The sequence below is a fragment of the Meleagris gallopavo genome, chromosome 1, assembly GCF_905368555.1.
Source record: "Meleagris gallopavo chromosome 1, MGAL_WU_HG_1.1, whole genome shotgun sequence".
Classification (NCBI taxonomy): Eukaryota; Metazoa; Chordata; class Aves; order Galliformes; family Phasianidae; genus Meleagris; species Meleagris gallopavo.
Window position 1 is genome coordinate 50,273,519 of NC_139404.1, and position 25,583 is coordinate 50,299,101.

Sequence of the window (25,583 nt, forward strand, 5' to 3'; positions counted from 1 at the left end):
TGGGCCGCGCTGTCCCTTTAAGAGCGGGGCGGTGATGTCATCTCCCCGCGCCCCGCCTACTCCGCCGCCGCCGCCTTCTCCTCCTCCTCTAGGGACGGCGCATGCGCAGGTGGGGAGGGCCGAGCGGGGAGGGCCCGGCGTCGCCATGGGCTGGTGAGAGCCGCGCGCGCCCGCCCGCCCCAGCGCCGCTGCCGGCGCCCGCCCGCGGGGCAGCGGGGCAGGGCCCGAGCCCAGCGCCGGGCCGGGCCGAGCCTAGCCCCGCCCGCAGGTAAGCCGGGCCGGGGGAGGAGGGTGGCGGTGCCGTGGGGGCGCTTGAGGGAACCAGCAGCCCCCTCACTGAGGCGGCCTCTGCCAACTCCGGGGCCTGGTGGGGCCTGTGCGTCCCACGCAGCTCCCTCCCCTCAGGGCGGTGCTGCCCGCACAGACGCGCAGCCCCCGCGCTGCTGCTGGGTGTCACCTTCCTGTGTTGCCTCGTGTGGGGTCGTGCGGGAGTCTGCCCTGCTCCGTGGGTGCCGTGTAGGTGTATGGGGAGGCTGTCAGCGCGTTCCTGTAACGTGTGGGTTGGGAGCCTGCTGGAGGTTCTGGTCGTCCTGTGAGGAGTGATTCAGGCTTGACAAGCTGAAGGGATGGGGACGTTTGTGCGTGTCGCTGCGTTCTGGTGAGTCGTAATCCGGGAAAAGGGATGGAGTGGGTTTCAGACGGCTTTGTGAAAGCTCCTTGGAAGGTGGTGAAGCTGTCAGAGGGGGAGGAGGAGATGCGAGAGATGGAGAGGAGATAGCAAAGGTGGGAGCGCTGTGAAGAAAGTTTGGAAACGTTCTTGCCACGTGTGGAGCTCAGTTGGAAGTAATCGCTGAAGAAGACAGGCTTCTTCCTGGAGAAGTGTTGAAGAAAGAAATAAGGTGTGATCAGCGGCAGAACAGCATCTGCAGAGGAAGTAGAAATGTTTTGTCCTGAGAAGCTGTGGCGCCCCATCCCTGGAGGTTCGAGGCCAGGTTGGATGGGGCCCTGGGCAGCCTGAGCTGGTGGTGGGTGGCTTTGAGGTCCTTTCCAGTCCAAACCATTTTATGATTCTATGGAATGTCTGTTTCCTATTCTGTACTAAGTAGGCAACGATCAATGAAACTTTAACCAAGCATACATCCTGCTAACAAAACTTGACTTTTGTTTGACACAGTAGTTATCTATTCCACTGAACTTGTGCTGCTGGAATTTATCCTGGAGTCCAAGAGCTTAGCATTCTTCCTAGAAGGGGACAGAAATCTCTTGAGAAACACTCCTGCTATTCATATCCATTATATTGAAGATTTGTATTTGTGCAGTAGTTTGGGAAAATTTACACCTTCAGGATGCTACTGACACTAAACACTATGGCTTAAAGGAGTGGTGCGATGATGATATCTCACAGCTATCTACTTCAGGAGTCCTCAGGAATACAGGATGCATCCACTCTGGTCTAGTGGAGGAGCTTTTAAATACTTATTACCATTGATACCATCATGCTGCAAACCTTAAGTGACACGTATGCAGCATGTGGTTGTTTGCGCGTCTGGAACAGAGGTGGTTTGGTGTTGGTGAGGGGATGGGCAATGCATTGCTACTGAAGTCAGTGTTTTGAATCGGCTCAAGGTGTGCCTTGAGTCTCTACAATCAAGAAGTGGTGTACGTGCTGTTCTTACTTCTTCCCAAACTCTTTGGGGTTTGCTTTCTTGTGGAAGGTGAACAGTTTCTTGCCAAGGTGTTACATCTTCCCAGAACGTGCAGGGCTCTGAAGGCTGTTTGAAAGTGATAAGGAGGATTAAAACACTCAGGTAAAGTAACAGTAAAATATGATACTGCTTAGACTGGAAGCACTTTTTGGAAGTGTTTTTTCATTCTGTTTTAATTATGAACTAATTTAGGAGGGAGCAACCGTTCATGTTTTCAGCACAGCAACCCTCAGGATGTTTTTGGAGGTGAAATATTGCCAGTGTAGGCTGTGAGCTCCAACCACCTTCCAGGAGCCTCTCTTACTAGCCATCCTCCTCCTGAGAATAAGTACTTGCTCCCAGCAAGGTTGTCTCTGGTCTTTAACAATCAGCTCAGCCTCTGAGGGGTTTTTGTTTGTGATAGTGTAAGTGAAATATCTGAGAAGGCAACAGAACAAACCATGTTCGGGGAAAATGCAGCATGTGGGCAAGCTGCCCAGGAGCCTTGCTGCACCTGGGTGTTGCCAGATCCTTAAAGCCCCACAGGGGCATAATTTACAGGAAATTCTAGAAGGAAATACCTTACATGTTCTACCTGCAGCACTGAATGTCACTTAACTCATTGGGGAAGTGCATATTTGTCTCCCCGTCCTCAAATCTGTCTCTGGATTGAAAGGATGGAGATGCTGCTATTATCATCTTACAGTCACAGTGCGTGGGATTCTGGTTACACTGAAAGGATCAGCTGTTTGGGGACACTGGATAATGGAGAGTGACCAGGAGCAGAGAGAGATGGCATCACAGTTTCAGCTTGCCTTTTCTAAACTGAAAGCATTCTTCCCTCCTTGGCTGTGTTGTGCATCTGGCACTTTATACTGTATGTGGCAAAAAAATAAACAAAAAAAACCCTCTGTGGTGCAGCAAAGAAAATGCCACACATTACCTAGCGTGGCAATGAAGCTTTGGGAAGGAGATGAGATGAAGTAATGCCTTAAAAGTTGACCTTGCCATGCCACTGTTCCTTTCCAAGGCTGTTAAACATGCCGTGATGATATCAGACGCTGCAGAGCTGATAGCTTGGGAGCCTGCAGTTGTCTGCTCATCTCTAGCACAAATACAGCCTAAGCAGTAGTGATAAAAGTACCTTTCTCTCTCCAGGTCACTTAAAATGAGATGGAAAAGAGAGAGTTCTTCTCTTAATGGCTCACCGTATCTCATCTCTTTGTGGCTGGTTTTGTTAGGGAAGAGTGGTTAGAGTTGGGTGAAGCTGCTGGCAGCTAATTGCCCTAAGACAGCTGGGAGTGAACTCTCTCCACCTGACTTTCAGACTTTCCTCTGTTCCAACATCTTTGTGATGGCACTGATTGTATGGCAGAGCTTTAAGCCAGAAATTATTCATAGACAAGGGCTGCTCTGGAAGGAATGCCTTCTGTTTTATGATGTTGGCCCATGACATCAGAGGTGGATGTGGAGTTTGAACCTTTTCATCAGTATTTCATTACGTTTTGTTGCCATGTGACAGAGGGCAGCAGAGGGGCAATCTGACCAAACGGTGTCTGATGTGGAAGTACCTATGAAGCAAAGGTGTGTCACTGAATTCCTCCATGTGGAAAAAATGGCACCTGCCGACACTCATTAATGCTTGCTGAACATTGATGAGACCAAACAGTGGATGCGAGCACGGTGTGGTGGTAAGTGGTACGTTTCAGCGGTGGTGACGGCCATGCATATCACATCAAGTGTCTTAATCAGCTCATTTGTGTGAATCGTCAGATTACAACCAGGGAGCTGTGTACGGAGCTGAAGATGTGGCCCTCAGAGGTAAAGTAATGTGCACTGTACCCTATCTTTTGGGATAAGAGAGGGGAGATCCTCCTGAATTTTCTGGAACCCAGACAAACCATCAGCTCTGACCACTACATCAGGACTGACTAAGCGGAAAGCTCAAACTCGCAGAGTTAGACCAGAGAAGAAGACAACCTTTCTCTTGCAACACCATAATGCCAGGCTGCATGCCAGTTTAAAGACTGTGGAGCACATTGCCAGTCTTGGCTGGTCTGATGCACAGTGCCCACCATATAGTTCAGACTTCCAACTGTTTGTGCTGATGAAAGATGGGCTGCGTGGGCAACGTTTTCCTAGCAGCATTGCCGTCCTAGCAGCTGTGAAACAGTGGGTCACCTCAGTTGGTGCAGGTTTTTACGAGTGCATCATGCAGGCTCTTGGTCATCACTGCTGAAAACGCATGGCTAATGGTGGCGACTGTTGAAAAATGCTGTTTTGCAGCAGCCTTCAGAAAAGGCCAGGCGAGGGTGTTTCCACTCCTGTCTCTACTCACTGTGCTTTTGGCATCAGGTTGAGGTTGGTTTCCTTCCCTAGAGATCACTTTCTGCTTCTGAGCTTCCAGAGGTAACTTCTGTGTAAAGGAAATGTTATGTCTGGGTTCTCTCCTTATATAGGGCTTTGCCTCTTTTTGTGGGAAGGAGCTCTCCTCCTCACCCAGGAGTCCAGGAATACAAAGCTCCTATTTCTGCTTTTAGAAGTCTGATCTGTTGAATCTTTGTTTTTCTTGGTGGAGTAACAGGGGACACGAAAAATGTACCTGGGACAAAACAAGAGTATGATGCTTCACAGAGTAACTATGTACCCTGTAGCAATGTCAAGACTCGTCTTCTGTGCCTCAACACTTTGAAATGGGGAAGGATGAATGCAAACAGTGGTGGCATAAGTTCTGATTTGTTTTTGTTCTTGAGATTGTGGGAGATGAAAGGCAAACTTCCTCTGTGGCACCGGACGCAAGTGTTTGCAACACATCCTTTCTCTCGCTGCCTCTTTCCCCTTTGCCAATTGCAGAACGTATCTGTAGTTTTCCTATGTTTCTCTCCCAGGCGTAGAGGGCTGGGCTGGTTCATATGAAGCAGAGCTGTGAGAAACATGGCGAAGGGATGCAGAGCACGGCCCTAGTCCCAAAGGGCAGACGGAAGGATGAGAGCATCCCTTCTCCTCCTCTCCATCCTCTTTTCTCTCTTTTTCCTGTCTCCTTCCAAAAAATGGACTGGATGTTGGATGCTGACCTATTACAATGTGGGTCAATCAGCTAAAAAAGAAAAAAAGAGGAGGAGGGTAGAGGGGGGGGAGGGCTGCACGAGTACAGCGAGACAACAGAAATTAATAGAGCAGAAAAAAACTCTGGAAAGAAGAGTGTGCAGCTCGGGGTAAAAGGGTTTTGTTGTTGATCCTGAGTTTTAAATGGGTGCTGCAGAGGGGAAACAGCACTGCGTTAGGGTGGGTTAGCTAAATGGAGGGGTGGTGGGAGCTGGGAGCAGCCAGGATTCATGTGTCATTCCTGAAAGCTGGACTTAGGGATCCTTACTGGGGCCTTTCTAATTCAAGATATTCTGTGATTCTCTTAAAATGAGAGAAGAGGTTGCACAGGCTTGCTGAAATTTGCGTGTGTGCTGTACACTCCTGCTTGTACTCAGGTGTGCGATTATCTCTTAGATGTGGCATAGAGTGGGTGCACCTTTACCTGGACAACCAGAGCCCTCCTGGATGCCCAGCTCCAGCACCTGCCTTCTGCTGTTCCCCACATGCTGAACTCACTGATTTGACCTCACTGCTGCTATTCTCTCAATATGAACAGCACATCCCTCCTAGCTGAGCACAGAACAGCTCACATCAGGATGGCGTTACATGCATGGGGATGAGGTATGTGATGCAGAGCAACTTTCAGGAGCTTGAGGTTATGAAGGTTTTGTCCAGTGTGAGTAGTAATATGTAAATAAGTCACGCTAGCCAAAATTGCATGGCTGGTCACACACGTAGCTCACAGATTGTTTCAGGAGTGTGATTGGAGAGCTTAAAAACACACTGTTGAGGCCTTTTTATGTCTTGTAGCTACTAAAGTAGATGCCACCCCAGAGAGCAAAAGCAATTTAAGATGTAATAAATTTAAAAGCATTTGATTTTCTTTTATTGCTATCACTGATTTGATCTGCACCAGTGGCTCTGGCACTTTGTGGCATTATTTAGTCCTGCCTCCCTTCTTGCTTTCTCTACCCTTTGCTAGATCAGCTGTGCCTTTGGGGGTTGAAAAGAAGTTAAATCAATTACAAATTTGCAGTATATACCTGGCACAATGGAAGGAGCTGATCCCAGCTGGCAATTCTGGGCATTCTTATAATTAAAATAGTCTAAAATAAACCTCGAACCATTTTGTCATGCGTTCTTGTACTCCTTCCAAATGTAGGGGACATTCTGAAAACCACAAAGCTCCTACTTCAACTGATGCCAGGCTTCTCCCTGTGGTCTAATAAAAGCAGAAAGTTCTGACTTGAAATCACCCGCTGCACAGTGGTAAGTGTGGGGTCAGGCACAAGGAGGAGCAGCTCCTCACCTCACAGCCATCCAGGAGGACCTCGCAGCCAGGTTGGGTTTGTTTCTTAGCTTGTCCCGTGTAACAGACGGAGGCTGAGCGGTTAAGGCTCGTTCCCAGGATAGCTTTGTGTATCGTTCTTTGCTCTCTCAGCAGTTTAGAAATGAAATACTTTCAGCCTCAGAGGAGATGATCTATTTTAAAAGCGCAGATTGTGTTTGCAGATGGCAGAGAGCAGCTTCAGAGCGCTGCCGTTCACTCCTGGTGTCCCACTGTCAGCTGTGCTGCACTTCAGAACCCGCAGGAATTTGGGGACCCAGTGCTGCAAGCACCACTTCCCTCCTCTTGTGCAGTGTCGGGAGTGGGCTTGGTGTATTTATGGCTGTTTATCTTGATGTAGAAGCAGCTCCTCCTCACTGCTAACATTTTCCATGCGTTGACGCAAGCCAAACATGAAGTTTTTTTGTTTCCACTTGCGCCGGATTCCTTCTGTTTACTGTTCCGAGTTTATTTTTGGTAGAAGAAGTGCCGTGTTAGTGTTAGGGACAGAAGGCCTCTGTTTCCAAAAGACACAGGGATGGCAATCTGTTTCTGATGGAGAACGACTGCGCTGCTGTTCTCCTGTGGCCGCGGGCCGTATGGGCGCAGCCGGCGAGCAGCAGAACCGCTCTTGTGCAGGATGGAGCCCCTTCCCTGTAAGGGTCTTGGTAATGCTGTTTGGCATCTCAGGATAGCTATCTTGGTATAATTAGCCCGTGGTTTTCTTTTTTTTGTTTCTTCTTCTTACTCTGAGAGCAGAGTCTGGTACTCCTGAAGCGGAGCCCTCTGTGTTTACCGGAGGTGTTCCAGAACCGTGTGGATGTGATGCTGAGGGACATGGTTAGTGGGCATGGTGGGGATGGGCTGGCAGACTGAATGATCTTAGAGATATTTACTAACCTTTATAATTCTACCCAGACAGACTTTCTGGGTATGGTCCAGTTTCCAGCACGCAGTGCTTTTCCTGGTTACGCATTCTCCTTGATGTTTACAATGTGTTGTATTGTGGGTCACCTCCGGGTGGAGCAAGGTAGTAAGTTGGAGATGGGAAAGCTTCAGAGGGAAATCCAGAGAGGGGGGAGTAAGGGTGCAAGTAACTTTACTCTCCCTTGTAAATGGAAGCAGTGACCTGGAAGAGAAAGCAGGATGTGATGGAATAACGAGGAATTCTGCCAGAAACTTCTCAAGGAACTGAAGGCTTATGTCTGGGAGCAGGGAGTTGAGTTGTCCTCTCCCACCCGGGACAGTGAGCGAGGCTTTATGGCTACTTGAGCTTGCTCATGTGGGTACCGTGGGCAAAACCGGATGGGGCTGTGGGCAGCCTGATCTAGCATTAAATGGGGAGGTTGGTGGCACTGCATGTGGCAGGGGGTTGGAGATTCATGATCCTTGAGGTCCCTTCCAACTCTGGCCATTCTGTGATTCTGTGAAGATTATGTAGCACTGAGGGACGTGGTTAGTGGGCATGGTGGTTGAGCTAGATGATCCTAAAGGTATTTTCCAAATTTTATTATTATTCTCTCCTATGAAATTTATAATGTATCGGATTCCCAGTGCAATACAAAATTAATTGATGTAGGTTTCTAAATGCCCCTAATTTGCCATATGGTAATGTCGTTGGATTGGTACCTCACAGTACTGGGAGCTCTGCAGGCAGAGAACAAAAAGATAGTTGTCCCGTGTAGCTTAAAATGCATGAGAAACAACAGCAAAGATACAGCCAGCTGGGAGGAGCACACAGAAAGAGATTACATCCAGTAGGCTGACCAGAGCTGGGCTCCTGCCTAACTGTAGTGGCAAAGTGGAAGAAAGGGGAAAATGCAGGAGAACTGGAGATAGCTTTGTAGATGTCGGACCTTTTCCCCAGGCACAACAGGAAGCAGGTGCTGTGATAGGGGTGATCCTGTGATGGAGGTGGGTGTCCACTTATAGAATCATAGAATCATTTGAGTTGGAATGGGCCTTTAAAGTCATCTAGTGCAATTCCCCTGCAATGAACAGGGACACCTGCAGTTAGATCAGATGCTGAGAGTCCCTCCAGCCTGACCCTGGATGTGTCCACCACTACTTCGGGCAACCTGTGCCAGTGCCTCACTACTCTGATTAGAAGGGATAATTTGGACATGTGTGTTAATTCTGAATGTTCAGGAATGCAGCGTTCCTTCGTGTTTCACTAGGAAGGAGAATGAGCTGAGGGTTATAATCAAGAAGTAGTACTGACCCATGCAAACGTGTCCTGAGGCTGCCCTGAGGACAAGAGGACAAGGGGTGCTCTCAGATGGGTTGGGGCAGGGGAACAGAAGTAGAGTCCCACTGAAGAAACTGTGCATGTTTTGTTTCAAACACAGTGCTGGAAAGAGTTACTGGTTGCAATGACTGTGTGAATTAAAGGGGATTAAGCAAGGAACAGTGCATAATAAGTCAATTAAAGACAGTTGGTGTACAATCACAAGAGGGCAGTATTAAGGTTATGTATACAATTTGAACTTGCAAACGTCCTTGCTTCTGAATGCTTAACCCTTTTTGCTGTTTCAGCTTCTTATAAAAGAGGGAAGTGCAGAGAAGCAGAGCTATTCCCTTTCAGTTCCTCTGTTCTGGTGATGTGCCCAGTGTTGTATTTGGGGCTGCGCTGTTGGTGTAGCTTGAATAAGAGTGGAGCTCCAGGTCCTGCCCCTCCTGCAACTTTATGTGCAGCTATGGAAAGCTGGAACTTAGAACAGAAATATCTTGGAAAAAGAGTGACTGGGAAGAGCTAAGAAAAGCCAAGTTTGACAGTTATCTTACGAATTAAACCATAGCAGTTGTGCACTCTTACAAAAAAGGGCATGCCCAAAATTATTAGGAGGTTGTCAGGAGGCAATATGATGCTGTTTCCCTTGGTAATAGTGTCTTTGCTACGACGACAGCAAAAGCAGCTCTTACGGTTCACAGAGCCAATGGCAGTCTGCTTGTGATCTTGGTTTAAGTGGATTATCTTCCTCCAACCCAGAGGTCACATTAGAGCCTCCTTATGACCAAATTGAAAATAATAGCTGCTTTAGAACTTGGACCTGTAAGAATTTGTTCCATTGAATGAGAGCAGCTTTTCATCCGTAGGTAATGCTGCTTTGTAATCTTGCATATATGTGTGTTCTGGGTGTGTTTTCATGGGTCAGCTGGCTTTTAAACACCAATCAGGCTAAATTCACATCACGGAGAAAATGATGCGAAGTTAGCAGAGTTAGTGATAGGCTGACTAAGTATACCATGCCATATGGTGCTTGATAAAAGCATTGCTTTCATCAAACACACTCTTCTTTCTAGCCAGGAGAGCTTTCAGCATGTATCCTTCCAATGCAAGCACTTTGGGCTGCATGTTGCTTTCAGAATGGCATTAGGAGAGGTAGGGATTGCTTGTGGAAGGGATGGGGATGCTTTCCTGCCCCCCTTGCCTTGTAGTACATGAATGTGGTGTTCATCTTGTTCTTACATGTTTTTGTTGCAGGTGGGGGATGACAGCTGTGTTGTAAGTGGAAAAGAGGTTCCTGAGTACCGTGTGGTCTGTTGTATTGTATATAAGAGGTGGCACAGGCAGGCTTACCAGGTCCTGTTCATAAAGCATGAGCAGGCAAAGCATTGTTACTGTTGTGCTCCCGAGTCCTTCCAGCTGAGTTCAGTAGTTGTCGGTTCTCTTTCGTGGCAGGTCCTGTCTCTTGAGCAGTTCTTCGGCAATCCCAGGTGGAGCCTCACACTGAAAGGCACCATGATGGTGATGACTGATGTCACCGCAGCCCCCAGACTGGGGTCAGCCGCCACCACGCCAGCTGTGGCTCCCAACTTCTCCTGGTTGCCAGAGGATGGCAGCCCCACAGCTGTGGAGCAACCGATATTCCTCATGACCACCGCTGCTCAGGCCATCTCAGGTTTCTTTGTATGGACAGCTTTGCTCATCACCTGCCATCAGGTAAAACCCTGTCACTGCTATTTCTGACTCTCTCCCTTTCCCCACGTGGTGGAATACATGATACCTTTGCAAATCTCTGCCAGATACAGCTATGTTATGGAGGGTTGCGGACTCTGAGGTGGTACGAGAACCTCTTCTTTGGGGTCCTAATGCATTATTTGTGCTGGTCAAGGTGGAAGCTTTTGTATAAAGGCCTTTTTCTGCCCAGGTTCTGTAGTCTGACTGGAGAGGAAACAAACGCTTTACAGCCAGCAGGTGCAGAACATTTGGCCTTCTCTTGAATGTTTGCAGAAAGGTGTGTTCTCTCAAACCATCCTTTCCCAGGTCCTGTAGCTAGCTAGAGCTAGCCATTTTGTTGTTGTGTCAGCTGTTAGCTAAATGATCCTGGTCATCTGTTGTTTGACATACCTCCTTTGATCTACTGTGCCAATGGATTCCCCAGGCTGAACTCTGCTGCGGAAAGGAGTAGCAGGAAACATTTTGTTTTAATTTTTCTCCCCTCCCCTCATTTTGGGGTAGGTGCCCTGGGAGCCAGAACAACTCGAATGCTTCATCCTGTTCTGTACCTCTCTCTTATGCGGTTGTCATGTGAACTGAAAAACAGTGGGGAAACGCAAGCCCTGTTATTTATCAACCTGTGCTTTGTACCTGTTGGTCAATAGATTCCAGAGTGATGACTGGGGCCTAGAAAACTACTGCCTGTTGATGACATACAGGGGGTAGTGAAGCCCAAAAGTGGATTAGTCACTGATGAATAAGAAAGAGTAACACCTGCAGTTTCACCAGCTTGGGTAACAATTGCAAGTGCCGTGGGTCTTCCTGTTTCGGGGCAGAAATTGATCACCTACCAAGGGTGGGAAGAAAATCTTTACTATGCAGTGTAGCATTGCGTGGTTAGGCATTGATGCCCTTCTCTAAAGAAAAAATGGTGGAGGTCAGTGCTGGAGAGACTCTGTTGACTGAAGCACGCTGTCGTCCTGTTACAGGAAAGCGGTTCCTGTCTAAGTGCTCTCGTAGGCACATGGATTGCAAGGCTCTTGTGACATCCCAAGGGCAAAGCTTGGAGTCATCTGAACCCGGGTGTCAGCTGTCCCTGTGCTGGGTGAGGTGTGTCACTGGGATTGTCACAAGGAAAAAATATCACTAAGTTAGCATTAGTTTATTTTCAACCTGTTCTTAACAGGAATGAGGTTTTTAGGAGATCCTTGCGGGCTGGGGAGAGGGAAGAAATGTATTTTGAGCCCTTTAGTCAACTTTGACTGAACCTGGCCAAGAGGCAGAGAGATATGAAAGGAGTTAACTTCCTCTCCCTCACAAGAGAAAGATGAGGTCATCAACGTGTGCTTTATTAGACCCCGTAGAATCTGCACAGCACATTCATATCACATGCACACCCATATAGAGGGCAAAGCTGCAAACAAATGCTTGTGTTACTTCAGGCAGCCAGATCAGCCAGTCATGAGGCAGATACGTAACAAACAAGGTGCTATTAATTCCAGCAGCCACGACAGCAGCTTGATTAGGGTTGCTGTGTAAAGGCCTGGCCTCTGGAGAACGTGCCCTCTGCTGCCTCCATGGCCTGTAGAGTGTACCTGCAACACTAGCTGAAGCTCCTGCTGTGCTATTAGGCCATTACAGGACTGGTGCTCATCTTCAGAGTATGCCTGTGGTGGAGTCACCGACCCTGGAGGTTTCCAGGAAGCATGTAGATGCAGCACAGAGAGACATGGATTGGTGGGCGTGGTGGTGATGGGTTGATGTTTAGACCAGATGACCTTAGTGGTCTATTCCAACCTTAATGATTTTGTGATTCAGAATAGCTTTTCTACCAGGTGAGCGTCCTGTGAAAAACGCAGCTTCACTGTGGGATTTAGTCATGGCCAAAAAACTGTGGGCAGTGAGAATGGGGAGGGTAAGGACATTGAACTGCCCTCAGCCTATGACTTTGCGGGGATTGGCATGTGCATAGACAGCCAAAGTGAGTGGTGTGGCTGTGTGCTTCCTTGGAGCACAGCCCGGTGCCTGGGCACGGTGCTCCCTTGGTGGCTGAGGCTTCATGGCCATGCTGTCACAGATGTGCTGCGTGGCAGTTTTTGAGCAGATGGGCTGTGGAACATTGCCTCTGCACTGTTGTGAAGGGCACTCTCAGGTTGTTTCAGGTGAAAGTCTTAAAAACATCCAAAAGTGCCTGAAGAGTGAGCGTGTTCACAGTCTGTGTGTGCTTCTCTGTTCAGAGAAAAGGAACCTGCAGTGTTGTCAATCTTAGGTACTTAAAATATTTTCTCATAGGAACGTGAGATTGGCAACAGGAAAAAAATGATGAGCAAAAGAAGAAGGGAAGGGTGTTGATAATAACGGCGTGATCATTCCCAACGAGAAGTTAAATTAGAAATGCTTCCACTTCTTTTTCCTCCTCCTTTCCTTTCTCTACAAACTAAGGGATGCTGTATGAATGCCATAAGGTAACAGCGTTTTTTTTAATGCTTATCACCTTGAGGTTTCTTGAGACAACCAAGAGTTGTTTTACTGAATTTGTTTTCCCACTTGGCACTCCAGTTCCACTTTCTCCTCTCTACTCCACGTGCTGCTGACCCTGGTTTCCCTCTCCCTCTTCCCAGATCTACATGCACCTTCGCTGCTATAGCTGCCCAAATGAACAACGCTACATCGTTCGGATCCTTTTCATTGTGCCCATTTATGCTTTTGACTCATGGCTCAGTCTCCTGTTCTTCACCAATGACCAATACTATGTTTACTTTGGCACAGTGCGGGACTGCTATGAAGGTAAGGAGGGCTCAGACACAGTGGGGGAGGTGGGAAGTCTCTACCATGAGAGAACTGTTACTCCTGGTTAGGAACGAGGAGAAACATCTCCATCGTCTGCTGAGATGCAGTCTTATGAGGTGTCTGACTGGTTGACCATGGCTCGCTCAGTGATTGAAAAATGACACCTCATCGATTCCTGGTCTTTGAGCATGACAAGATACATTGAGCTTTCCCTCCTGTGTTCTGCAGAGACAAAGTGTATGATTTTTCTGGTCCTTTGCTTCAGGAAGGTATAAAGCAAAAAATGTGGGTGTTTAAAGCAAGGGATTGATTAGTTCCTAACTCTTAGAACAGCCCTTAGTAACCAGATGCTTGCTTTGGACTGTTTGCTAGTGAAGTATTCCTGTTGTCTCACCTTGTGGCCCCTTGTGTGATGGCACAGCATAGCATAGCCTCCATGTGCTACTGTTATTGAGGGGTGAAGTGCTTCACAGTCCTGCAAGAGAGGATGAGTTAGTAATGCTTTCGTTTTTGGTCATCTGCTGCAGATGATACCACTAACGTTTTATATGAGAGAAACAGATACTCTGCAATAAACACTATCTAAACATCTCTTCTATCTCATCCAAAAAAGAGCCTTCTGCCCACCCACAGGAGAGAATGCATTCTGGCAGCATGCTTTTGAGGGCAGTTTATTACCATACCTGCATTAAATCATGTTAGTGAGATCTGCATTGCAGAGAGGTGCCCCTGACTGCGAACAAGTTAATCAGCTCAAAGGACCAGTGGCCCTCCTTCACATCCAGGACAGTACCCTGAGACACAGCAGCAGCAGCAGATGGCAAACGTGTGCACACGATTCAGAAGGCAGCTTTGTTTGGGCCTGGTTTTCTTTTTTTTGTTGTTCCTCCCTACTTCCCCGCCCTGTGTGCATGTGTAGGTCTAGCAAGGAGGCCTGCTGCGCTGCAAAACTCCTCTCCTAGCAACAGCCATTATCCCTCTGCCTCGCATAGGGAGTTTGCAAACATCAGAGCCTCTGCTCAGGAGGCAGCCCACGCTCCAGAGCTCACCAATTTCCTCGGCATGTTATGCTGTGCGAAGGGACTGCAGGTAGAGGTGAGAGCACATTCAGCCAGCAAGTTCTCCATTGCTTTCTGTGGGGACTGCTTTGGAACTGCCTCTTTGTTCTCTCCTCCCTTTGCCATTGTCCTCCTCACTTATTTATTTAGTTATTTTTACGAAGACTCTATGTTGGGAACTGTTGGGTTAGAAAATTCTCTGTTAGAGAAATGCAGCAGAAGACCCTGCTGATACGTTCTGAAATCTATCTTGGGCCATTGGTGGGCTTCATTTCAGAGTGTGTGTTAGGAGGAGCGTGGTTTGGTGTTCTTTCCATGTGACTCCAGCAGCCAGGTTTGTACAGAAAGCAGTATCACTGACATGAGTAGATTTTTTTTGTTACACCAGCGATGTGAATACATCTGGTGACTGCAGATCAGGAATGGGAGAACAGTTGTTTTGCTGCTGCGGTTTGCTTTGATAATTAGCATTTGTTTCTTTGGGGGGTGGAGGGGCAGATACTTCTCCCACCTCAGCTTTTTGTTTACTTCCTCTTCTGTGGAATGGGCAGCTGGTATTGTAATGACCACATCAGAGTGCAGGGGTCACTGGAGGGTAATAGGAAAAGCTCTGCTTTTCTTCCTCTGAGTGGTTGGAGCTGTCACCCAAGCTGCAGGAAAACTGCAGGCAAAAGAGCTTACCGCAGTTATTTAAATAACTTTTCCATGTTTGGTGTTTTCTTTCCTAATTATGGCTTTCACAGAGTCATTGCACTGTGAACATACCTAACTCTGGTCAGTAACTAAGATTACAGATGGAATAGCAATTTCCCAGTTACATAAGTAGAAGCAGGTATACCACAGGCTTTTATGTGCTGCGGCATTCTTGCCAGCTAGGCACGTTTAGAAGCCATTAATATAATGTTTGGAGGCTGAGCATTTTGGGCAGTGTTGAGTATCTCTTTTCTAGGGCATAGCTTGGATGCTTATAGAACAAATTAGAGTCCGTGCTGGCAGTGAACTGTGGAAGTTCTTCCAGGTGGTAAAATAGACCTGAGGTCTAATAACTCGTTACTTGGTGAGGTCAGGTTCTCAGCACAGTATATTAGGCTTTTGTTCTTATTCCAGGGTTCCTTGAGACTTCTGTTTCCATCCCAAATTGTTTTGGTTTTGTATTATGTCAATGCCAGAGGCCCAAACCAGGATTTCAGTAGTGGCATTCCAGGGAATGTCTTGGAATTGAGTATCATAGAAGATAAAGCTGAGAGAAGTGTTGTCTGATCCAATAGTGATTATGAGAAGTGCAGAGAGTGGCAGCCAAGACTTCATGCACAGTTAAGTGGTTTTGGATCCCTTGAAAAGGAAACAGGTCAGTAATTATGATAAGAGTCCTCTCCGCTGTGTCTTCATCTCCTTTTATGTGTATCAGCTAGCTGAGCATTGAAAAGAATTGAAGTGGAGCAGAGTATTAGTGATCAGTCTGAGGAGGCTCTTCCTCATCTGTACCAACTTGCTGAGGGAGGCAGAACAGAAGTAACCCAAGAAGAGAGCTGTTCAGTACACAAGAAGTTTCAGCTTTCTGAGAAAATGAAGCACAAAGCCTGTTTGTTGAAAATATCCACCAGACATGAAAACAAAGTTTCACTGATTGGTGGAAACACTTTTTCCAACTTTTATGTCTACAATTCATCACCTCAGAGATAGTGCTCATCACTTCAAAGGGCAAAAGTAGGAGATACGGTTGATGGATCAGAAATAACTTTTCCTAATGATTTAGTACTAGCTTAATGTCCTGGAATAATGCACAGGAACTCTGTAAAGAGTGACATCTTACAGCTGCCAAGTAAAACAGGCTGACCACAGTTTTAAATGGTCCTGTGACCCTTTTGGCATGAGGAGTAGATCTGGCCTGGGACCTTGGCCAAACTCCAGTTCAGCCAGTCTTCTGAATGCTGAGGTAGGGAGTTAAATACAGTGAAAACAAACTGGAGTGCTTTAAAAGGAAAGATGCTGCATAAGCAGTCCCTGTTGATGTTTGGTCTGTTGCCTGCTCTCTCGGTCCTTGCACCTGTTTTGATGTTGGTTGTCATTTTCCTCTCATTGATGTCTTTGCAGCCTTTGTAATATACAACTTTCTCAGCCTCTGCTATGAGTACTTGGGAGGGGAGAGCTCCATTATGTCTGAGATCAGAGGGAAACCAATCGAGTGAGTATTTTATTCTGTTTGCAGCACAGTGTGTCAATCCTTCTGTGTCAGTCTACTGTGTGTCTATCCCTGTCCCTAAAAACCGTGTCAGGTGGCAAATGCCTGCTGGGTCTGGGCAGGATGGCTAGCAATGATTTACCACTATCTTGCTCCAAGACAGGTCAAGCTGATCGTGTCCTCGTAGGCTAGTTGGATTGATTCACAGCTTTTCTGAACACCTGCTTGGTCCTTTGTTCCTTTTCTTCCTTTCTCCTCCTCTCTATCTCTCCTCTCTTCCGTTGGTTGTGTGCGCTTCCTCTGGGGTCTGCTTTTTTCCCTGCTACTCAGCTTAAAATAAATTGTAAAAAAGTTTGGAGTATGGAGTCAGAATGTTGTTCTAAATATGTCTCTGAAAGAGGCTGTGACTGTAGCTGTAGTTATAACTGGAGAAATCATAGTCCTGTGACTGCTACAGAGGAGGCAGGCAGAGAGGGTAGAAATCTTGCGCTCAGGCCCAGGTCTTGCTTCTAATCCTTGTAATCTGTTGGTGGTTCTTTCAGGTCCAGCTGCGTATATGGGACTTGCTGCCTGTGGGGAAAGACCTATTCAATTGGATTCCTGAGATTCTGCAAACAGGTATGGGCTGAAGGAGCTGTGCCGTCCTCCAGAATTGAATGAGGTGTGTGGCAGGGTGGCAGTGTTGCCTTTTTGCTGCTGAACTTTGAGGTTCCTTTTAGAGGATTTATAACGTGATTTTGAGACAGGCCTGGAGGCTGCTGAGACAGTGTGGTGGTTTTTTTTGGTTTTTTTTTTTTTTGGAGATACATTAACATTTCCTACTTCAGCCCAAATTAAGAAGGCCTAGCAAAAGACAGGGTTTATCTCCTGGATCTAATGTTAGCCCTGGGATTTCCTCTTCCCTTTTGGGATTACAGAGGTCCCAACTTTAAGAGATTGATGGCTGTGTTGTGTTGCAGACACCCAACAGTTTTGTAACAGCCTTCCAAATTCACAGTGCTGCTGTCATGGCTAGAAGTAGAGGAGGGGGTGGAGGTTAAGCACAGTACAATGATTTTTAGGAGGAACCAAGTATTGCTCACCATGTCTGTCTGCTGAACTGGGTATGTTGAGGGGGAGGGAACAAGAGAGATCTAAACCATGATACAGCCCTTGTCTGCTCATCAGGTCAGTCACCTCTGGCTGCCTAGAAACAGCAGGTGAGTTTTAAGGCCTTGTTCACTGACCAAAATAATCACATGAGGTTTCTCTGGAGACAACATGAAGCACGTCTGATGCTTTGAAAGGGCTCAGCTCACTGTCATTTCAGTCTCTGGGGCTAGATCTCTGCCCTTCCTTCTTCTCCACGTTGTGCTCCCATTATCTCTGTCTTAGCAGCGTGGAGAAACATCAAAGGTACAATGCAGATTCATAGTAACATCCAGATTGGCCTTTATGAAAGGAATACATCTTTCTCTTCTATGTACTGTTTGTCTCTGTTTTGTATTCTGCTCTCATGCCTTACTTGTTTTCTTCCCTGAACTGTTCCCTGTATGCTACTTCTCTTGTTGCTCTTCATTTGTACACCCCACATTTGATCCCACGCATTAGCCAATCTTTTTGCTTCTAATATTGTTAACATTTGCCTTTTAAACATGTCATAAGAAGGCATTACACCCATCAAGATGAAGGAGTGCTGGAGTGAGAATTTCCCTTAGACTTCTTGTTTCTCATGTCCCGCAGCCTCTGGCAAGTATCTACGTGGGTTGCACATGAGTGTGTTTGGAAAGTTTGGGTTTTTTTTTTCCCCACTACAGTGAAAATTAGAAGCACTTTTTCTTAGGCATTTTGCTGGCTTCTGCAAATCTTTAGCTCATTTATTAACTCTGGCTTAGGTGGACGTTTTGCTTTTGCTTTGCTGTTATCTGGCAGCAGTTCTTCTAGCCAGGCCAGCCCTTTGCATACAGCCAACTCTGCTGTGGAGGCAGTGAGGGAGGTGTCTTGCAAAGTGATGTGCTAAGTACTTCCGTGCTTCTTGGCTCGAGCTTACGTGTTGCCTTGGTGAGAGGTCTTTGACACCAAGACTCACTTTCTGGTACTTCTGGACTTCCAGGATTGGTGAGTGAGACCTTCCAAGGCAAAGTCCTGGAGAGGAGAGGGACACAGAGCAGATCTCAATGCTAATCTATGCAGGATCCCACCAGTGTGATAATCAGGAAGAGAAATGCGCTGGAAGAAGCACCTTGCCCATCTTACTCCGGCCCTCAGCATCTCTAGTGCTGCCTCCCACCTCCTCCACCTGTATTTTCTGCTTTTCCCAGTCCCTTTAATCCTGAGGGTATCTGTGTATTACAACCATTCCTTTCCATCCCCTCTCTCCACCCCAAGCTGTTCTCAGACAGGTGCCTCGTGGGGGTCAGTCAGCCTGCACACGTTGCCTGAGATCCTGCAGCAGTCTGCTGGTTGGTGGCTGTGATGTAAAATCTGGACAGATCATTTCCTTAAAATTGTCCCCATCGAGGTTGTTAGCTGGATCTGTGTCTGGTGACCCTCACAGCTGGGTCACACACAATCCACATGCTTCCTGTATGCCATAGCATCTTCTGGGGAAGCATCTAAAAATAAAACGTGATGATTTGGATTGCAGAGAAATGGTTAAGCCATCTGCAGATTGGAAGGAGGGGAAGCTCAGAGGACAGAGTGTTTACCAATTAGCCTGACCTTTTCCAGTTCACATCTTTACAGTGACTCACTAACTGGCATGTGCTGGGGTTTTTAATCTCCTTGAAGTCTTATGACCACTAACAAATTGCATTGTATCCAGAGCAATCATTCCTCTTTGGTTTTGCCTTCTTTCTGTGCACAGTCCTCCCTGCATGCGTGCAGGTCAGCACCTGTCCAGGCTGTTCCAGCCTTTTTTGAGGAGATATGAGTGATGTTTTAGGTTCACGATCTTGTGCTCTTTTAAGACCTCAGCATTCAACTTCCCTCTTTCCGGAAGGATGGAGGTTGTGCTGGCTTTGAGAGAGAGTTCCTCTTGGAAGCCGTGCTTTATACCTGTAGTGCCTACAGCCAGAATAGATAGAGCAGATCCCAAGAGCTTTAGAGTCTTTCTGTCCTGTACAAGCAAATAGCACACATACTTCCTCTGAATCTCCTCTGTCTCCTCTTAGATGCTTCAGTCCTCAAACACAGTTGATTAGCAAGTGTCAGATTCCTTGTTGGGGCTGGATTGCATTGCCTTGCATGGCAGGTCACTGTGTCCACTGGATGCTTGTTTGAATGGTGGCCTCATTCACCTCCTGCCTTCTCATTCCCCTTCTCTTATTCCTGTAGGCTACCCTGCAGTTCTGTGTGGTGAAGCCCCTCATGGCGATCAGCACAGTCATCCTTCAGGCCTTTGACAAATACCAGGATGGTGACTTTGAGTAAGTATGTTTGGCTAGAATGGAGGTTTCAGTTTCCCTTTCTCTGCTGGGCCTTGGGAAAAGATGGGAATGCACATAAACTGAATTTGTACGTGTGAGAGGAGAGGGCAGAGGTAAGCCTGCTGGTTTCAGGTTTCTTCTGCTCTAGTTTGGGTGAGAGAATGGGGCAGAGAGGCAGGAAGGAAATGGGAGTCCTGGTATTCCCCAGTGATGGTGGCAAGGGGAAAGGATCATACTGGGCTTTCAGGTGTTTGTGTGTTTGCTCTCTTCAGTGTAACCAGCGGCTACCTCTACGTGACGATCATCTACAACATCTCTGTCAGCCTGGCGCTGTATGCCCTCTTCCTTTTCTACTTTGCCACACGTGAGCTTCTGAGTCCCTACAGCCCAGTCCTCAAGTTCTTCATGGTGAAGTCTGTCATCTTCCTCTCCTTCTGGCAAGGTGAGCTGCTCTTCCCTTCGCTTTATAGCCACAAAGAGCTCTGTGCAGGGACTCAGATGCTGGAATTGATAGAGCAGATGATTAATAGTCAAAATGTCTTTCTGTTTTTTTTTTGTTTTTTTTTTCAGTTGTTGTATTTGTTTTGTAATCTTTTGTTGCTTTTCCTAGGGAGAGCTGATTTGCATTTCTGAAGCAATCGTAACACGTGGTGCTGAGGTTTTATCTGCGTGCTGCATTTTATTGATTAAAGTGGCGCATCTAAAAACCTTTTTAGTGCTCTGTAAACAAAATTGTAGTAGCTTATCTGTGATTCTTGTGCTAGCTGACTGCAACGTGTGCTGCTGCAGAAACACTACTACATATTGGTGTTTGTGAAGGACATTCAGAATACAGACACATCATGATACAGACGCCACATCAGAGAGCCTAAATTCCACCTCAGCTTAATGCTTCCTACTAATTGGCTGTAAGCATTTCCCTATTCAGTGCCCTACTTTGGTTTACTGAGTTGCACTTCAAAGACTAATTGAGTATGAACTTAGATGGAATTTAGGCTGTTGGAGTTTGGCCCATCCTCCCTGTGTATAGACAGAGTAATAAGCTGTCTAGTTTATCATGTTGAGCCATCTGGTCACAAGCTTTCTGTCTTCTCTGGAATTCTTCAGCCACCTGGTATATGGACAGGGGAAAATATCCTTCTTACAACTGAGTGTCATGCTTCTCTTGCACATTTACATGAGGTTATTCCTTTGTTTAGGGATGCTTTTGGCCATCTTGGAAAAGTGTGGTGCCATCCCCAAAATCCACTCTGCCAACGTGTCTGTGGGTGAAGGCACGGTAGCTGCTGGATATCAGGACTTCATCATTTGTGTGGAGATGTTCTTTGCAGCCATTGCCTTGCGCCATGCCTTCACATACAAGGTGTATGCGGACAAGAGACTTGATGCACAAGGTAAGAAATATGCCAGTGCACATGGCCTGTCTGCTTGGTAGCAAGACTGGGTGGAGATTGATCCCTCTGGGATCCAGCACATTGATATGACTCTCAACCTACATGCTTGAAAAACATCACATCCCCTCCTCCGTGGTGTCCGAGCCGATGCATTGTGCAACAGTTCTGCAGGCCAGAAACCTTTCCTGAATTGCATTGTTCCCTTTTCAGTTCCCTAGTATGCCACCCATGATAGCTTGTTGCAGACCTCAGGGTAGCATGAAGTTGCATCCTTTCAATAGAGTGGGTTTGTCCTTCCTGTCTCCCCAAAGGGGAACTCCATTGCTCCAGATTGTGCAATAGTCTGGAGGCAGGAGGGACAAGGCCTGAAACAGGCTCTGTTTTGACTCCAGCGCAGGAGGATGAGGCTGTGCTTTAGCAATATGTTTTGCCTGGAGGAGGAGGATCTTCCTGTGATGATTTTGAAGGTGGAGCTGCTAGAAGTCTTATTCTGGGGAAGATAGAGGTGGAATTTTTTGGGGAAATGGGGCTTTTGGTTCCCCAAATGAAGGTATTCCTTCCTGTTGGGGGTGGATGGGAGTCTGTGCTGAGCTGCAGGAAGACAGCAGCCCTGAGGAAGTGTTCATGTAGATAATCCCTCCATCCCAGCTGGCCTCAGAGGTTTAGGAAGAGCAGTGGCTACAGCCAGGGGAGGCGAGACCTGAGTGTATTGAAGGGGTAAATTGCTGTCCTGTACACTGGGGATGATTCGGTGGTGGGTCTTGTTCAGTTCTTGTTATTTCCTCTCTTTTTCTCTCTGTCTCTCCATCTCTCCCCTCCCCCTTTTTTCTCTCCCTTGCTTTGGCCACTGGTCCCTGATGCAGCCGTTCCATCATATGGGCCATACGGTAGGTGCAGCATGCTCTGTGTGTTTGTCTCAGTTGGTTTTAACTGGGATATGCTGTTCTGTCCTGGTTCCCAGCCTGCCTACTTCCTGCTCTGTCCCTTTTTCCCCTTCCTGTAGATCTGTAATCCGACTGCCTCACACAGCTGCTTTAGGGTTGTCTGGATACATTGTCAAAGAGCCCTTGATAGTGGCATAACACACCTTTAGAGCGTTCATGTTGGGATTGTATGAAACATTTCTCCCTGAAGAACTGAGCAGGCTCTCAAAGGAGATGGTTTGCTCCCTCTCAGCCCAGTCTCCCTTCTCTCACGAATGCTACAGCTAATCAGCATGCCTTGGTTTTTGGGAGAGCTCATCCTCAGAGCTGAGCAGAGCCAGAGGCCCATGCTAGAAGCAGAACTTAGAAGCTGGGAGAAATGGCAGCTCCTAGAAAAATGCCTAGCACTTGGGTGGGACTGGCTTCAACTGCTGCATCCTTTGCTGTGACACCCTCCAGCTGTGGTTCTGCCTTGAGCTGCCCGTTCCCTTCCTTCATCTCTTGTGTTCTCCTCTCCCCTTTTATGATTTCTTTCCTGTGGGTGCTTTTATACCACCCATCAATGTAATTTCCAGTGAGTGGGAATGGCAAATGCCATTTCTTTGCCATTTTTAGAAGTTTCTTGAGTGTGGTTTTTTTTTTTGTTTGTTTTTTGTTTTTACTTCCAAAAGCCTTTACAGAAGCACCTCCTTACCTGGCTGTCTTTGTTGCACCCGTGAGCCAGCCCAGGTCACACACGGGGAGGTTGTTGCTGTACGTCCCATTCTCATGGCCCCTATTTGGTGCTGGGTTGGATTCGCTCAGACTTTGGGAGCGCTTCTGATAAAACTTGGCACCATTTATTTGTGTGGCATTTCACCCAGCTGCTGCTTAGGGAATTCTGTAAAGTAACTTCTGCAGGACCTAGGAGTGCATGTTCTTCCCTTCACGTTAAGGCATACGGGGGGGGAAAGCAGTGGTACTCTTCACCTGTTCCTCCCCGTCACACCCCAACAGGTCGTTGTGCTCCCATGAAGAGCATCTCCAGCAGCCTCAAGGAGACCATGAACCCCCATGACATCGTCCAAGATGCGATCCACAACTTCTCCCCAGCCTACCAGCAGTACACCCAGCAGTCAACGCTGGAGCACGGCCCGCCCTGGCGCAATGGCAGTCACGTCATCTCACGCTCCCACAGCTGCTCAGGTGCCCGTGACAACGAGAAGACCCTTTTGCTGAGCTCTGATGATGAGTTCTAGGAGGGAAAACTGCCAGCACAAGCTATCATTTTCCCTCCTTTGTTGCTTTTTATTTCTTTTTTTAATTTATTGAAGCAGAAACGCGCAAGTCATATCACCTCTTAGTGCACATTGCAGAAGTGGGCATTTCCCATTAGCGTTTGTGGGTACGGACGCAACGAGTGGAATGGAATTAGGGGAATGGCCAAGACTTGCTTCTCAAGCCCATTCCTTGCAGCAGCAATTGACTGGAATTAACTGAAGCAAAGCTCCACTGTCTGCTCTGCCTCCCACACCTGCTCAGCTTGATGTGGCGTGTGACTGGCCAGAGCCTGGAATCGTGGCCAGAAATGTTTTGTTTTCAACTGGACGACCTGACTGCTTTGAATTCCTCTTCCTGAATGATTGATGTAGGCACAGCTTGTACCCCCAGCTCCCCGGTACTAACGTCTCTGTGATCCTTGGGAAATGAGATTAGGATGCAGTGATAAGCATTCCTGAGGGCCAGACTGGAGATTGGACCCTCTGTAGCCATTGCAGTGAATATTTAGTATGGAACATCTTCTCTCACCCCTCTTAAGCGCTGCTTGTGCGGGCCTATACTTGAGTGAGTGTAGGGGAAGAGGGCAGGACTGTCATCTTGTTCTGCCCTCTCTGTTCCCTGTCAAAACTGCCTGCTGGAGCTCAGCAGGGGTGGAATTATTATCTCACAAGGGCAGAGTTTTCTATTACCAGTTGTCTGAGCTTCCCATCTCCCCTGTGTTCCTGGGGCAAGATGCTGCCTGGAGCATCTGTCTCCTGCTAACCAGGGTTGAGGACTGGCCGTGACAGGTGGTGGAAGTCATACAGCTCTGGCCCTTTCATCCCTCTTGGGGAAAGGAGCATTTGTGAACACTAAGATGTTCTTTCCTCTTGTTCCCTGCCCCCTACCAACAGTGCTGCCTCTCTCAGAGTTGTGGATTGCACCAGCAGCTATCAGAGCAGGTCCCAGCCCAGGTGTCTTGCAGGTGACTTCCCCTGCAAGCTGCACAGTTTTGCCCTTTGACTGGAGTATCTGGGAAGGGATGCACCTTTCCAGGTTGCCCCTTGTTGTTCTGCTAGGAGAAGCAGGGTCTGATTTACTACCTGGAGTTCACCTTTCTTTCTGTATCCTGATCGCTGCACTTGTTCATTCACTTCCTCACAAGCAATGGCGAGCAAAGAGCTGCTTGTTTCCTCAGCACTCCTACCAGGTCAGGAGCAGCACACCCTGCAACACCAGGCAGTTGGCTCCTGCTTTTCCTAAACCTGTAACTGCTTAAGTAGACACACAGACACTATGTACCAGGTTTTTTGTGGGCTTGGTATAAAACTCCTCATCCCGTGAGCCACCTGGAAAGCAGGACTGAAGTTTGAGCTTTCTCTCCATCTTCTGTGGCTTTGATTAATAGGTTTTTAGCGTGGGGTACTTATTTTAAACTTCCCCTCTCTTTTAGAGGACAAAACCCCTTCCTCCCTTCCATTGCATTTGCAGGCCTCGATGATGTCCCAGTGTCACTTAATCAATGGCTGTTCCCAGTGTTTGCTGCATTGGATGGCCGAGATCTGAAATCTCAGAAATTGCCCTTTTGAGCCTGAAGATACTCCAGGCTTGGGGAAGCATTTTCTAAACATTATTTTAAAACATATGCTGCATCTATATGCTGTGCATAGGATCTGGATATTCTCAAAGCTTCCTGTATGTAGAGGTTTAAAGTATAACTCTGTTGCACTAGCTGCCTTTGGAGAAGCCTGGAGAAGAGCTAGCACCCAGATAACAGCCAGCTGCCATGCATTATAATTTTATATATATATTTTTTATAACACTAAGAAAACCATCTCTGAGCTTCCTGCACTCCCCTGCAACAGGCCAGCACCAGGACAAGGATCAGCTCTGAAGCCACTCTGGTTTGGAGGAGCAAATCCCTAACCTGAAAACCCAGCGCTTGAGACTGAGGGCATCTCCTGTTCTCTCAAGCAGTTCTGCTTGTGGTAGCCTGAGGCCAGGAGTAGGTCCTCAGAGCTGCTCACTCCCTTCCCTCCTTGCCCTTCCTTTTTGTTTACCGTGTAACATACCCATGGGATTTGTTTATTATTTTTCCATGTAGAGTAGTTCTTTGTATATAAACAATTGAAAAAAAAAATATGATAAATAAGAAAGAGCCACCTAGTTTTGTACCTATTGTGTTTAACTGATGTGAGCTCAGCGACAAGCCGCTCTCTCTATTTTGGTCTTTGTGAAGTTATACTCTGCAGAAATGAGCAAATATGACGACAAATAAAAATATAGAGATAATATAGATTGTACTTCAGCTGCCTCCGCGTGACTTCTCTGAACCAGTTTTGGGTTTGTGATGGTTCCAATGCAGCACCACTCTTTCGGAGAAGAAATTTTCCCCAGTACCCAACCTGAACCTCTCCTGGCACAACTTAAGGACATCACCTCTTCTCCTATTGCTGTTACCTGAGAGAAGAGGCCAACCCCACCTAACTACCACCTCCTTTCAGGTCATTGTAGACAGCGCTAAGGTCTCCCAAGACAGCTCTAGAAGTTC

General features: G+C 47.3%; 1 protein-coding gene across 3 annotated transcripts; it reads left to right on the forward strand.

Annotated features, from left to right (window-relative positions):
* Positions 1-126: 126 nt before the first annotated feature.
* On the forward strand, positions 127-25,335 carry TMEM184B (transmembrane protein 184B). 3 transcript variants are annotated; one of them, XM_085226439.1, is made up of 10 exons: positions 127-268; positions 9,782-10,042; positions 12,661-12,826; positions 15,982-16,072; positions 16,612-16,687; positions 19,385-19,476; positions 19,749-19,918; positions 20,676-20,870; positions 21,734-21,757; positions 22,790-25,335. In XM_085226439.1, the coding sequence occupies exons 2-10, from the start codon at positions 9,842-9,844 to the stop codon at positions 23,029-23,031; spliced, it is 1,257 nt and encodes a 418-aa protein (XP_085082565.1). In that variant the 5' UTR covers positions 127-268; positions 9,782-9,841; the 3' UTR covers positions 23,032-25,335. The 3 variants fall into 3 exon arrangements, with proteins under 3 accessions (XP_085082565.1, XP_010709333.1, XP_003202297.1); XM_010711031.4 differs by lacking the exon at positions 127-268 and adding an exon at positions 440-658; XM_003202249.4 differs by lacking the exons at positions 127-268; positions 21,734-21,757.
* Positions 25,336-25,583: the final 248 nt, after the last annotated feature.